Below are 15,199 nucleotides of genomic sequence, written 5' to 3'. Positions count from 1 at the left end.
CTGTGTCCTCCGGACTAAAGAGGAGAGGGACCATCCAGTTTCTCACCAGCGCACAGTTCAAAAGCCAGCATCCATGATGGTACGCATTAGTGCACGTGGCATGGGTGACTGGCACATCTGTGAAGGCACCATTATATACCGGTTGAACAATACATACAGGTTTTGGAGCAACATATGCTGCCATCCAGACGATGTCTTTTTCAGGCAAGGCCTTGCTTATTTCAGCAAGACAATGCCAAACCACATTCTGCACATACCACAACAGCATGGCTCCGTAGTAAAAGAGTCCGCGTGCTAAACTGGCCTGCCTACATTCCAGACCTGTCACCCATTGAAAACATTTGGCGCATTATGAAACAAAAAATATGACAAAGGAGACCCTGAACTGCTAAGCAGCTGAAATTCATTCCTGTTCTTGCTATAAAGCAACATTTCACTTTCAAAACTACAGCAATTGGTCTCCTCAGTTCCCAGACACCAAGTGTTGTTAAAAGAAGAGGTGATGCAACACAGTGGTAAACATGCCCGTCCCAACTTTTGTGAAAAATTTTGCCGGCAGCAAATTCAAAACAGGCATGTATTTTTCCAAAAACAATACACTTTCTCTGCTTCAACATTTGACATTGTCCTTGTACTATTTTCAATTAAATACAGAGATCAATGATTTGCACATCATTGCATTCTCTTTTTATTGGCATTTTACGCAGCATCCCAACATTTTTGGAAACAGGGCTGTGTGTGTGTGTGTGTATATATATATACATACATACATACATACTCACCTAAAGGATTATTAGGAACACCATACCAATACTGTGTTTGACCCCCTTTCTCCTTCAGAACTGCCTTAATTCTACGTGGCATTGATTCAACAAGGTGCTGAAAGCATTCTTTAGAAATGTTGGCCCATATTGATAGGATAGCATCTTACAGTTGATGGAGATTTGTGGGATACACATCCTGGGCACGAAGCTCCCGTTCCACCACATCCCAAAGATGCTCTATTGGGTTGAGATCTGGTGACTGTGGGGGCCATTTCTGTACAGTGAACTCATTGTAATGTTCAAGAAACCAATTTGAAATGATTCGAGCTTTGTGACATGATGCATTATCCTGCTGGAAGCAGCCATCAGAGGATGGGTACATGGTGGTCATAAAGGGATGGACGTGGTCAGAAACAATGCTCAGGTAGGCTGTGGCATTTAAACGATGCCCAATTGGCACTAAGGGGCCTAAAGTGTGCCAAGAAAACATCCCCCACACCATTACACCACCACCACCAGCCTGCACAGTGGTAACAAGGCATGATGGATCCATGTTCTCATTCTGTTTACCCCAAATTCTGACTCTACCATCTGAATGTCTCAACAGAAATCGAGCCTCATCAGACCAGGCAACATTCTTCCAGTCTTCAACTGTCCAATTTTGTGAGCTTGTGCAAATTCTAGCCTCTTTTCCTATTTGTAGTGGAGATGAGTGGTACCCGATGGGGTCTTCTGCTGTTGTAGCCCATCCGCCTCAAGGTTGTGCGTGTTGTGGCTTCACAAATGCTTTGCTGCATACCTCGGTTGTAACGAGTGGTTATTTCAGTCAAAGTTGCTCTTCTATCAGCTTGAATCAGTCGGCCCATTCTCCTCTGACCTCTAGCATTAACAAGGCATTTTCGCCCACAGGACTGCCGCATACTGGATGTTTTTCCCTTTTCACACCATTCTTTGTAAACCCTAGAAATGGTTGTGCGTGAAAATCCCAGTAACTGAGCAGATTGTGACCGGCCCGTCTGGCACCAACAACCATGCCACGCTCAAAATTGCTTAAATCACCTTTCTTTCCCATTCTGACATTCAGTTTGGAGTTCAGGAGATTATCTTGACCAGGACCACACCCCTAAATGCATTGAAGCAACTGCCATATGATTGGTTGATTAGATAATTGATTAGATAGATAATGAGAAATTGAACAGGTGTTCCTAATAATCCTTTAGGTGAGTATATATATATATATATACACATACACACACAACCCTATTTCCAGCGATGTTTAAAATTATTTTCTGTTAAAAAAATTACAAAAAATACAAGGAAATGTGGCTACAAAAACACAGGTTGGCAGCAAAGTTTTGAAGATGGTTGAACAGCTGGTTTTTTTCTCAGTTGCCTATTAGGGGGTAGAACAGAGTTACACTAGGACAAACAGAGACAACCCCCCACAGTGGGACTGAGGTTCTGAAACCCACCTCCACTTCAGACTCCTTCTTCTCCTTCTCCAGGTCCTCATAGCTAGGTTCAGCTGTCTGCAGAGAAACAGGGCACGATAGAAAGAGATACAGAGAATGGTCAGAATAAAACCTACTCAAAATCAGGACTTTCCTGTGTTTATATCTGTGTCTAATCTACACTATTCAGAAATAACTTCATATTGAGAAACAAAATGCTGCATTGGGTCCTGATCCATTCTTTTCCCAGGTAAATTGTCATCTAGACAAACGACCCGGGAACACAGACATGTGGAAATGGGGGTTGAATTAGAGGTTGGTGATGGCTAGGTAGGGGATGAATTAGAGGCTGGAGACGGCTAGGTAGGGGATGAATTAGAGGTTGGTGATGCTAGGTAGGGGATGAATTAGAGGATGGAGATGGTGAGGTAGGGGATGAATTAGAGGATGGAGATGGTGAGGTAGGGGATGAATTAGAGGCTGGTGATGCTAGGTAGGGGATGAATTAGAGGCTTGTGATGGCTAGGTAGGGGATGAATTAGAGGCTGGTGACGGCTAGGTAGGGGATGAATTAGAGGCTGGAGATGGCTAAGTAGGGGTTGAATTAGAGGCTTGTGATGGCAAGGTAGGGGATGAATTAGAGGCTGGTGATGGCTAGGTAGGGGATGAATTAGAGGCTAGTGATGGCTAGATAGCCATGATGGTATGAGGGCCAGATTGAAAATGTAGCCTGGAGACTGTTGTATAACCACCCCACTATTACAACAAGTTCCCTGGGATGTTGAGTGACCACAGAGTCAGGATGCCTGTGTAATTACTAATTAGAAAGATACCATCCTACACTGGGATATCATCCCCCCCTTCTCTGCCCTGGTCACCAATCCAGGTACCAACCAGCAAAGATCCTGCCTAGCTCTACAGGCCAGTCAAATTAAAAGACAGGAAGATTAAGAAAGACAGAGGGCAAGAGATATATGAGATTGTTTTTGTCCAAAATGTATCCTGCAGGGGGCAGCAGAGCTTTCAAGTTCCATCACAGTGATGTCATCCACCACCACTAAAAGATTGCAGCATGATGTCAGAAAATCTTGTTAACAGTATTGAACCATAACACATGCCTAGCATTTAACTGGAACACATACGTACAGAAGTACTGACAGCATGGTGGCCACTACAGTAGCACAGACAGTAGCCATTTTCAAAGTGCTATACACAGAAGTACTGTTTTTGTAGGAAGTGAAAGCTGGAACATAATGGTGGCTCTTTTAGCTATTGTGAAGTCCATATTTATATTTAGAGAAGAGATCTGTTGATGTCATCATGTCAGGGCTGAGATATAAATATGTATATGTAAATACATATATTTTGGTGGTGGTGAGTCACTATGGCTAGCTTGTATCTCAACTTGTTATCTCATAATTTCCCATGCTTTCCAATCTCAAGCTGAGAAATGGACTTTGTTCACAACATACAAAATGTCAATCCCGAGAAATGTTCAAGTACTTCTGTTTCTGCTGCACAACAGCTGTCATCAGGGGCATGATTTAACTTCTATCTGTATTACAACACTGAATACCCCGAATACAACCACCAACCTTTCATCAGGGGCATGCTTTAACTCCCACCTGTATTAAAACACTGAATACCCCGAATACAACCACCAACCTTTCATCAGAGGCATGCTTTAACTCCTACCTGCATTAAAACAATGAATACCCCGAATACAACCACCAACCTTTCATCAGGGGCATGCTTTAACTCCAACCTGTACACTGAATACCCCGAATACAACCACCAACCTTTCATCAGGGGCATGCTTTAACTCCTACCTGTATTACAACACTGAATACCCCGAATACAACCACCAACCTTTCATCAGGGGCATGCTTTAACTCCAACCTGTACACTGAATACCCCGAATACAACCACCAACCTTTCATCAGGGGCATGCTTTAACTCCTACCTGTATTACAACACTGAATACCCCGAATACAACCACCAACCTTTCCCTTGTTTCTGTTGCTCAACTGAGCCGATGTAACTAAGAAGTGCAATTAAGTTGGTCAAAACAACCTTGCCTTTAGATAGTGGGATTTGAAAGGGGAGTATTAAAGACCGCTGCCTTGACATAGTACACATTCTTAGCAGATATTCTATCAAGAAAAAGGTCACTGATTGTATGAAATGAATTCAAGCACAGAGCTGTAAAAGCACAGGTTTGTATTTCTAGAACTCCTCAAAGTAGACCAATAGTGACTTGTTGTGACATTTTTCCAAGCTAATTTATATAATGTTCAGATCACTCCTCAACTCTTGTGGTAAAAAAATACAGAAAAACAATCAGAGAATGATATGGAGCTTCACTAAACTAAGGGGAAAACCATCTTCGGCACAGAACAGAAAAAACATAACACTGTAATAATAACAACACACAGTCACACACTTACTATGAGAGGCTGGTTCCGTGTCCTCTCTTTGGCCTCCTCTTCCTCCTGCATCTTCTTTCTGCTCCACACACACACACACACACACACACACACACACACACACACACACACACACACGCGCGCACACACGCCCACACACAAACACACTTCAAATACTTGATTTGATTCCACAAATTACATTACAGTCAAAAGTATTTAATAATTGAAAACTCATGAATATCTAGTCCCCTATGAGCACAGAAAGCCCCCCCACATGTCAAGGCTACCCATCACCACTGACACAGAGCAGAACACTAGTTGCTGTGCCTGGATATAAGACAGGCCTGCAATCTGAAAGCCACGCACTGTCAGGCTGGATCAATACCCATGCTTGTTGAGGTGGGAAACAAGAGGCTAGTATTTTTGGACCTTGTTACTAAAGATCTGTTCCATAACTGCCTAATTCTAATATGTGCACCTTCCCCTGGCCTCTTGCCACACCAACCTTCATACTGGCCCCCTGTGGGAATTGAACTATGCCCTACAAAACTGAGCGAAACACAACCACAATGTAGAGGACATTAAAAACATGAAACTACACAAGACACTAGATGTTAAAGACATGAAACAATACAAGACACTAGATGTTAAAGACATGAAACAATACAAAACACTAGAGGTTAAAAACATGAAATAATACAAGACACTAGCCCACCTGTGTTCCTCGATCTGCCTCTCCCTCTCGCGGTACCTCTTCTCTCTGTCCTCCTGCTCTTTCCTTTCCAGCTCCATCCTCTCCTCCTCAAAGCGCTGCCTCTCCTCAGCAACCTTCTTCCTCTCCTCCTCCTTTCTCAACTCTTCCTCCCGCTGGTCACCAAAGACAGAGAAATAAAAGATATTACATGTTTAATACATGTTAAAACCTCCTAGATTGTCTTTTGTATTTTTATTCAGATTAAGCTAAATCAACACAGGCAGTTTTTGTAGGTGGTGATCTATTCATATAGAGGTGCATTTCAGAGTGAAAGTGAAACTTACAGAGGACAAAGACACCCCCACATGATTCAGATTTAAAAGTCCTCAAGGACTGACAACAGTGGACGTCACATTACATTTGAGTCAGTCTTAGTGGCTTAAGGCACAGCTTGTGGACAGTGGGGGACACTGGCTGACTTATTTTGATCCTACATTTGAAAACACTGTTCATGCTAAAAGAAAGAAGGCAGGTTCCAGTACAATGCGGCCCGGCTCTCCTTGTCCCGGTCAAACCCCTCCCTCTTTCTCATTCTGCTCCCTTGTGTGATGTCATGGTCTCTCCTACCTTGGCTTGTTCCCAGAATTCTTCTCTATTGATCTTCTTCATTTCTATCTCTGCATTGGTCTTGGTGTACACGGTGCCCTGAACATCCAGTAGGGAAAGAGGAAAGGGAAGTGGTTAGCTAGAACCATTAGCCATAGAGCAAAGGCTTACACACACACACAGTTTAGAGCCTGCTTAAGTACGATTACTGAACCCTTCAAATGCTGCTCAGCCCCAGCAGCTTGTAACAAACAGGGTCAGGCTACAGCGCTATCGTGTCGCATTTCTGTTCAACACTACTGCTGCATCACACATTGTCCTCTGTTCCCCCTGTATTTACATTCCCTATATACCCTCAACATTTATGTGACGGGTAAACGGGATGCGTCCTGGTAGCAGTCCACTGGGAAGACTGTATCAGAATGTAATGTACCTTTAGAAGAGTAGCTAGCTTCTCCTCCTGGTTAACTTGGTCCATATAAACAGAAAGAATGAGGAAGGAGCCTGCTATCTGTTCAGAGTGACTCATTCCTTATTGACCCTCTAACACAGTAAGACCCATTGTGTCAGTTTCTAAACATGAACAATGCCTCACTCTCAGAGACCCGCTCTAACGCGTCCCTCTGTCACTCTCCCTCTCCATCTCTTTCACCCCTTTTTCCCACTCTGTCTTGTCCTCTCTCTCTCTCTCTCTCCCTTGTCTCTCCCACAGCCTCTCCTCTAAAAACAGTGGCATGGCTTTGGCCTAGTGTCACACATCACGCTAATAGAGAGCTCTTTGACAGACAACTTGTTTTGACCTCTGTGGTAGCACCCCCTCCTCTCCTGTCAGCCTGCGTCACTCTGTCCCTCCAAGCCTCCTCTCAACATGGCATCCGTCTTTCCCTGCACCTCACTCACTATGTAATTATATCTATTCTCTGATTCCATTTTTCCATCCTTCAATCTCTCTTGTTCTACTCTCTCATCATATCCTTTATCTCTCCCCCTCCACCTAACAACCCTTCATCTTATGCATCCTCCCTCCCTCCACCCCCCATCCATCCTCCTTCTCCCTCCATCCATCCTCCCTCCCTCCATCCTCCCTCCCTCCACCCTCCATCCATCCTCCCTCTCCCTCCATCCTCCCTCTCCCTCCCTCCATCCATCCTCCCTGACCCTCCCTCCCTCCACCATCCATCCTCCCTCCCTCTCCCTCCATCCATCCTCCCTCTCCCTCCCTCCCTCTCCCTCCATCCATCCTCCCTCCATCCATCCTCCCTCCCTGGCCTTCCATCCTCCCGCAATCATACCACTCCATTTTCTCCATTCTCTTCCTCTCTGGTTCTCAGCCGGCTAAGGACTGGGCTGGCTACCGATGCAGTCCCATTGGTCAGTCTCTGTCCGATGGCAGATGGCTCAATGTCATCCATGGTACTGGCGTTGATGATAATGTTGACTCCCTGCCGGAAGAAATTCACAAAATGCCCATTTAATGAAAACATACCCTTCACTTTGAAATGGCTTGCTTTGGGGAGACGGTATCCCAGGGTAAAATGAGAAGGCTTCAAGGGTTTCTGTGGCGGTCTGCCAGACAAGGCACCTGGAGAACTCCCTTATACAACTTTTGTTTGGGGAAATCACACATGTACACCATGATAAATGACTACATTCATTTATATTCAAAAATCTATTTTCCAAACCTATAACTATAATCTTCAGTTACCTAGCTTTCATACCTAAACATAACCAGCCTTAACTCCTATCCCTAACCTTACCTCTAAACATAACCCTAGGTCCTCAAGAGGCAGGGTAACGTACACAATCTTACAGACCTGTGAGGTTGTCATAATCAGCAATGAACTGAGAGAAAAAACAAAGGGACAGAGAAAGTAAGAGAGAAAAATAGAAGAGGAAAGATACAGAGAGAGAAGGGAGAGAGTTGCAGAGGGAGAGTGAGAGAGTCAGAGAGATGGACAGAGGGAGAGTGAGAGAGTCAGAGAGATGGACAGAGGGAGAGTGAGAGAGATGGACAAAGAGGAACAAAGAGGAAGAAAGGGGAGGACAGAGAGAGGAAGAGAGAGCAAGAGGAAGAACCTGGATGAGAGGAGTTGGTAAAGATGTAGAGATGTGAGGAAATGGAAAGAAAGCAGAAACTGTCCGTAGCACTCCTGTGTGATTAAGCTAGAAACTAAAAGGCATCCTGATATCAAAACCACAGTCTTTTTATTATTCCAGGGTTAATAACATTAATATTCACCAGAGATTCACGCACGCACACACGGACGCACACGCACGCACACACGCCCACTACCCATTTAAAGTAAAGACTTTCTTAGTCAACATGGCTGACCAATGTGAGGGTGAAGCTGTGGCATCCTGTTGTGTGGGTAGGGATGATCTCTGACACGGGATAGAAGCTATACACCAATTCACTGTCAAACAGAAAAAACTAAAGCTGTCTGTGTGTGTTGTGCATGAGAATGTGCATCTAGCTGCATGTGTGTGTGTGTGTGTTGTGCATGAGACTGTGCGTCTAGCTGTCTGTCTGTGTTGTGCATGAGACTGTGTGTCTAGCTGCCTGTGTGGGGGATTGCACTTGACAAGTGCCTCCTAGCTCACTAGGATCTTTACAATCAGCTGACTCCACAGCGAATCCAAGGACAGAACCGTCAGTGTGAGTAAGCCCATCGGTTTGAATGGCTAGAGAAACAAACTGTTATGGAGAAGATGACTGACAGTTTACATCAATTGACTTCAGGAGGAACTCTTCTCTTTACCTCCATGCCACCCACACATTCAGAAAACACCATCAAGAGGATAGAGTGGCCAGTCATTCAGCCTCCTATTAACCCAGAGCGCCTCACGGAGTGCTGAGTCACACATATTGAGTACATAGGCGCGCACGAACACGCACACACAATGGCACAAACACATCAGACAATGTCCATAACCAGCAGACTGTCAAGTAACTTACACACACACACACACACACACACACACACACAATCTCTGCTGATCCTGTGGGTGGATCCGTAGAATCACTCCTATACCCAGAGTGCACTGGGCTAAACCTCAATGGGACGCTAAAAGCTAAAATGGCCTTAGGGCCATCGCTCTGGCATGACTTTCAGACACCGAGTGGTTCACACTAGGTTTAAGATCCATCATGACATCCAGTTAATAACGGGCATACCCAGAAAGAAAACCTAGGTATATATTCAGGAAGCCTCTCAGAGCAGGAATAGGACATCTGTTAGACATTTTAGATCATAATCACTAAGAGTATAGACAGGAGGGACCTGACCCATAATTAACCCTACTCCGAGATGCTTCATGAATACGGGACCACAGACGCAGATAGCATTCATCAGATAACAATTACGTATCATTCAACCATTGTATTCATTTAGCTGCTTTGTGTGTTGTCCTGAGATCCTTAGAGTAGCAGTTGGGTTTACCTCAGGGAGACTGACCTGGAAAAACTCTGCAATGTTGGCCACATGGCTGGCACACTGACACTTCCTGGCATCAGGGACATCCTCACCAACCTGGGAGAGGAAACACACAGGAAGAGGGCCGAGGGAGGAGGGAGGGTCAGAGCTACTGTGTGTCTCGGATTTCAAGAACAGAGTGTCCACCAGCTTGTCATCATCATCATCATCATCGTCAATTTAGGTAACCACATTAGAGGAATTGGTGTTTGTGTCCAGTTTTACAGTAGTAGTAACTTAGTAACTTAGTAATTTTAGGCATTGCATGTCAACAGGAAAATTAAGCTGACACAATTCATAAACACAATCCAATAAATTCTGTGGTTTGCATAATTATTCACTTTTCAACTTTAGGTTTAAGTAGCTCCCTACACCCTTGATTACGGTCATTCCCTCAGCTTTGGGAGAGTGGAGTGAGAAGGGGTACATCTGGGAAATATATTTATTTTTCCATCAACTTGATCTCACAAACAACATTTGTGAAATCTAAACTTGGCTTTAGATAAAATGGACATGACTTTTTATCGCTTGAGGTGGTTTACAACCAAATTAATATGAAGCCTTAAAGCTTCTGTGATACACTGAGTATAATATTAAATGCAGTCAGTCGTGATGTCAAGAAGGCCAAACATCTGTGCGTGTATACTTAACATTATAAAATGTCACATTCAGTGTCAAAGGTCATGGTCCCTATGTTTGATGTACAGTTACAAAATGACAATGAATCCTACCCTTGGTTGTTCTGAACAGAATACACCTGTTTGACTGATATGAAAACAGCAGAACAAAAGAAATTAAAACAACAAAAGACATCCATACTTCCTTGTGAAACCCTAAAACCGTAAGATCATATAACTTGGCTAGTTATGTCGAACAATCTTTCAAATTACCCAACTAAAGAAAATATTTATTGGCAGCCAACTTTTAAAACAGCTGCTCTTGAGTGAAAAAGATGAAATCTCTAATGGCCCTATGGATTGAAGTGAACAGAACAGAATGTGTGACACGGAATACAATCTAATACTAACCAGCTGACTTCAGGGACCACTTATAGAAAATATGAATGTGTTTAAAGTTTAACTTTGTATTTTATACACCACTTAAATAGTGACAATCATTTGACAGTGACTTCTGATGGTTTTTCATCATTGTTACTTTCAGGGTAGCAACAGAAATATCAATGTGGCAGGTTGGTTAAAATATTCCAAACCAATACTAACATGCAAAGCTATTTTGGAGCCATGTGAATCAAACAAAATGGATTCCATGACCCAAACGTGAGAACAGCCATATTCACTTTGATGATGGAGACTTGGTATAGTGCATAACAATATTAGGGGCTTGAAAACATAATACCATCTTTAAAGAAGTAAAATAATAAATAGATACACATTTTGATGTCACCAGATTAATTTGAGATGCAGTATGGTGTTTGCTAGCTAGTCAAAATTGAAGGGAGTCCAAAGAATTTGAGCTGGCTAACGTTAATGTCCCAGTAAATCTGATGGCATGAGAATGGCATAGTTGTTTTCAAGTAAATATCTGTCTACTTCAGCCATGTCATTTCCAAGTCCCGATAGCATAATTTACATTAAACTAACTAGCCTGTTGGAAATCCTGATCCCAGGTTCAACGTCTGATAATTAATATGGCAGCAGTGTCTATAGACTATAAAATGTCAACTATAGAAACAACACGAATGAATGACCGAGATGCAATTTATGAACAGGGAACACCACAGGCCAGACCAAAGTGCCGCTAAAATACCGCTTTATTCGGTTTCGCTCATTGCAAGTTATGTAAGTGAGGCTATTTTCACACTATAATAACAAATTCAACAACGGCCGCTGATCACATTAAAGGAAAAGTATGTAATTATAAAGCATGAACACACGTGGATAGCATGTGTACAGATACGACCGTAACTGAAGCATATAATAATGCTTGGTTTTATCGTTTAACAATCAATTCAGGCAATTCAACGCTGTAATACAACGCTATGAACGGGGTCCTTTATACATCGGGGTTAGTTGGTTACCCGTCACAATACAAATGGCTTCCATTAGACGGATGCACTATTGCAAATGTTAATGTGTTCATTCTGCTGTGTGCTGTGTCAGTGCAGAGTGAACCTATGAACGACACCACTAAGCCAGCGTGGATGTCTGGGCTGAAAAGACAGGATGCCTGCCACAAAGACAGTAAGCCCATTAGGCTTCCTCAGACTCCTATTACTCTCAGCTTCCCAGGGCTGCTAAGACATCCTCTGACGGAGGCAGAGCTTGGGCGCTGAGAGGCGCACACACCACAAATAGTACACCAATCAGACAAACGTGGCAGGCAAAAGGTTTCTGGTTTTACTATACTTATGGGGACATTTTGTCCCCATGAGTATAGTTAGACCTAAAACACACACACACACACACCTGCATTATCTGCAGACTCATACAATGAATACACATGACTATGTGTAATGTGTCCTATATAAAATCACCTGAAATTATCATCGCCTTTGATGAAGAGAACAATTATATTATATTATATATATATATATATATATATATATATATATATATATAAATAAATTATATATATACCTTTATTCACACAGGTGATTGTGCAAACAAAGTATTTTTATTTACAGCAATGACCAGGGATCAATTAGGATTACCTGTCTTTCTTAGGGACAGTACATCAGAGGCTTTCACTTTGTAGGCTCAGAGATTACAACCAGCGACCTTTCGTTTACTGGCCCAATTTTCTTGACTACAAGGCTACCCTGGCATAATACTGTCCTTTTCCAAAATGTGGAATACACACTGTATTGTACTTCATTAAGGATTCAAGGAAATTAACCAACAGCACACATTTGACTATTATAAATGTATTTCTTCAAACATGTATGGTAAAAAACATTAGCAAAATGTTTTGATGCTTCCCACTCCACTGGTCAATGCAAACTCCCATGCTGGGAGTCAATTCCATTATACCAGGTCTAAATCACTGTGTCCAGGCTCTCTGCGATGTCGTCCATAAGAACAGCTCTTAGCCATGGTATACTGGCCATATATCACACCCCCTTGTGCCTTATTGCTTACATACACCACGACTTTCATCCAATCCAAATTCCAGAGCAGAAATTAGAAGCTCAAATGTGAGAAAAGGTTTACAAGAAACCAAATGCCACATACATTTTAGAAATATTCAGACTTAGTTTTATACCTCAATATAATGTATGGGTCTGATAAAAGGAGAACACACACACACACACACAACTCACCCAGTTGATGAGGACGTAACGCGGGAGAGCCGCTGTGGGCTCCTTCAGGCTGCAAAAGCCGTACATGACCCGGCCATTATCAAAGGTCACTGTGATTTCTGGTAGACCTCCAGCTAGAAGGAGGGAGGAGGAGACAGAGGAGAACATGGTGGGTGGAGGAGTGGTTGAACAAGGAGAAACACCGGAGAAAAATGAAAGGGTACACAAACACACACATCAGAATCACTCTCCAGTCAGACTAGCCTGACCTGGTCAGTCTCTGCCCTCCACATTATTATGTGGCCCAGTGGTCTGCAGTGACTGTGGTGTGGCTCCAGGCACTAACTAGCGACGGCCATTTGGGGCTTCGTTAGCATTATTTTAGCAGCAGGATATTATGCAGGCAGAACACAGATTTTCTTTATCACAATAAAAGCCATCATTGAAATCTATAAGGCCATCTAGTCTTTGAAAAAGACAGACAAGAATAACATTGGAACGGACATTAAACATAACATCGTTAACTGTTTGGCCTAATATATTTCAATGATACCGTGCATGAGTCTTCCTGGTATAATCCAATAGTCATTCAATAGCTTGAGCGTGACAGTTCTGACTGGGGGAACAGATACATGACCCCCACGACCGCTACTGTGGAACGCCTGCTAGTAGGGATGCCTCAGCAGGCTTATGTCCACTGGGAACAGGCAACCTCCTGTTAACAAAAGCAATGTGCTGTTAAAGTACGATATGTAACCTGTGTTGACGGTATTAACAGAGACCTCAGGCTGTGGCTGAACCTGGAGGGGAACTGTAGCGCAAACACACAACGTCACAAGTTCATGACAACCTGGGAAACTGTGCACTCACTCGTACACTCTCTGACTGCTCTTATGTAAGTGAACAAAGCTGCATCTACTGTGCCACCATGGCAGGCCTGACTTGTCTAGCTCATCCACTACATTTGCTCATACGTGTGTGTGTGTGTGTGTGTCTTTAGGTTCCAACTATCCACCAGGTATAGTTGTGGATTCAGAAGACTGCGTCTCTCCCAAACATATTGAATAAAGTAGCGAGAGGAGCTTTTGGAGTGTTCTGTGTATCTGGAGGTTTTCACATAGAGTCATTTTTAAAAGAAACAACCTCAATCCAGTTTCATGTTAAATCTGGGGTAAACAACAGCCCATGCTTTTGCCAGTTAACTTCAACTACTTGATCTGAGGTCACAGTGCAGAACCAGTTACCAGACAACTAGGCATATTTTTTACATTGTGGTAGTAAATAGTCAGCATTAACTGAAAATATTACCAGAGGTTTGTATATATTTTATTATATTAGTATGTATTGTGATGGGTGATGGAGGGTTCATGGGAGTTTGCCCAACCAGTCCACATGTGTTTTGTGGATTTGGAGAAGGCATTCGACTGTGTCCCTCGTGGCATCCTGTGGAGGGTGCTTCGGGAATATGGGGTCCTGGGTCCTTTGCTAAGGGCTGTCAGGTCCCTGTACGACCGAAGCAGGAGCTTGGTCCGCATTGCCGGCAGTAAGTCAGACTTGTTCCCTGTGCATGTTGGACTCCGGCAGGGCTGCCCTTTGTCACCGGTTCTGTTCGTAATTTTTATGGACAGAATTTCTAGGCGCAGCCAGGGGCCGGAGGGTGTCAGGTTTGGGGACCACACGATTTCGTCTCTGCTCTTTGCGGATGATGTTGTCGTGTTGGCCCCTTCAGGCCAGGACCTTCAGCATGCACTTGGACGGTTTGCAGCCGAGTGTGAAGCGGTGGGGATGAAAATCAGTACCTCCAAATCCGAGGCCATGGTCATCAGTCGGAAAAGGGTGGCTTGCCCACTTCAGGTTGGTGGAGAGTGCCTGCCTCAAGTGGAGGAGTTTAAGTATCTAGGGGTCTTGTTCACGAGTGAGGGAAGGATGGAACGGGAGATTGACAGACGGATCGGTGCAGCTTCTGCAGTAATGCGGTCGATGTATCGGTCTGTCGTGGTGAAGAAAGAGCTGAGCCGTAAGGCGAAGCTCTCGATTTACCGGTCAATCTACGTTCCTACTCTCACCTATGGTCATGAGCTTTGGGTCATGACCGAAAGGACAAGATCCCGGATACAGGCGGCCGAAATGAGCTTTCTCCGCAGGGTGGCTGGGCGATCCCTTAGAGATAGGGTGAGAAGCTCGGTCACCCGGGAGGAGCTCAGAGTAGAGCCGCTGCTCCTCCACATCGAGAGGGGTCAGCTGAGGTGGCTTGGGCATCTGTTTCGGATGCCTCCGGGACGCCTTCCTGGGAAGGTGTTCCGGTCCCGTCCCACCGGGAAGAGACCCCGGGGAAGACCTAGGACACGCTGGAGGGACTATGTCTCCCGGCTGGCCTGGGAACGCCTCGGTGTCCCCCCGGAAGAGCTGGAGGAAGTGTCTGGGGAGAGGGAAGTCTGGGCATCCCTGCTTAGACTGCTGCCCCCGCGACCCGGCCCCGGATTAAGCGGAAGATGATGCGATGCGATGCGAGTATGTATTGTTTAT

At 44.1% G+C, this 15,199-nt stretch overlaps 1 protein-coding gene across 4 annotated transcripts in view; it reads right to left on the bottom strand.

Annotated features, from left to right (window-relative positions):
* Positions 1-15,199, bottom strand: part of dbn1 (drebrin 1) — a 78,778-nt gene that overhangs the window by 11,391 nt on the left and 52,188 nt on the right. The window contains exons 3-9 of one of the 4 annotated variants that reach the window (XM_034293279.1): positions 12,695-12,807; positions 9,397-9,471; positions 7,234-7,383; positions 5,963-6,040; positions 5,357-5,508; positions 4,663-4,723; positions 2,237-2,293 (exon numbers count right to left, since the gene is read on the bottom strand). In XM_034293279.1, the coding sequence (XP_034149170.1) occupies positions 2,237-2,293; positions 4,663-4,723; positions 5,357-5,508; positions 5,963-6,040; positions 7,234-7,383; positions 9,397-9,471; positions 12,695-12,807 (686 nt within the window). Of the gene's footprint in view, positions 1-2,236; positions 2,294-4,662; positions 4,724-5,356; positions 5,509-5,962; positions 6,041-7,233; positions 7,384-9,381; positions 9,472-12,694; positions 12,808-15,199 lie in introns of all 4 variants that reach the window. The other 3 variants (XM_034293278.1, XM_013134599.4, XM_020048460.3) reach the window with 3 other exon arrangements.

Source organism: Esox lucius, chromosome 7, assembly GCF_011004845.1.
Source record: "Esox lucius isolate fEsoLuc1 chromosome 7, fEsoLuc1.pri, whole genome shotgun sequence".
NCBI classification, from domain to species: Eukaryota; Metazoa; Chordata; class Actinopteri; order Esociformes; family Esocidae; genus Esox; species Esox lucius.
This window is presented reverse-complemented; position numbering and strand designations above follow the sequence as displayed.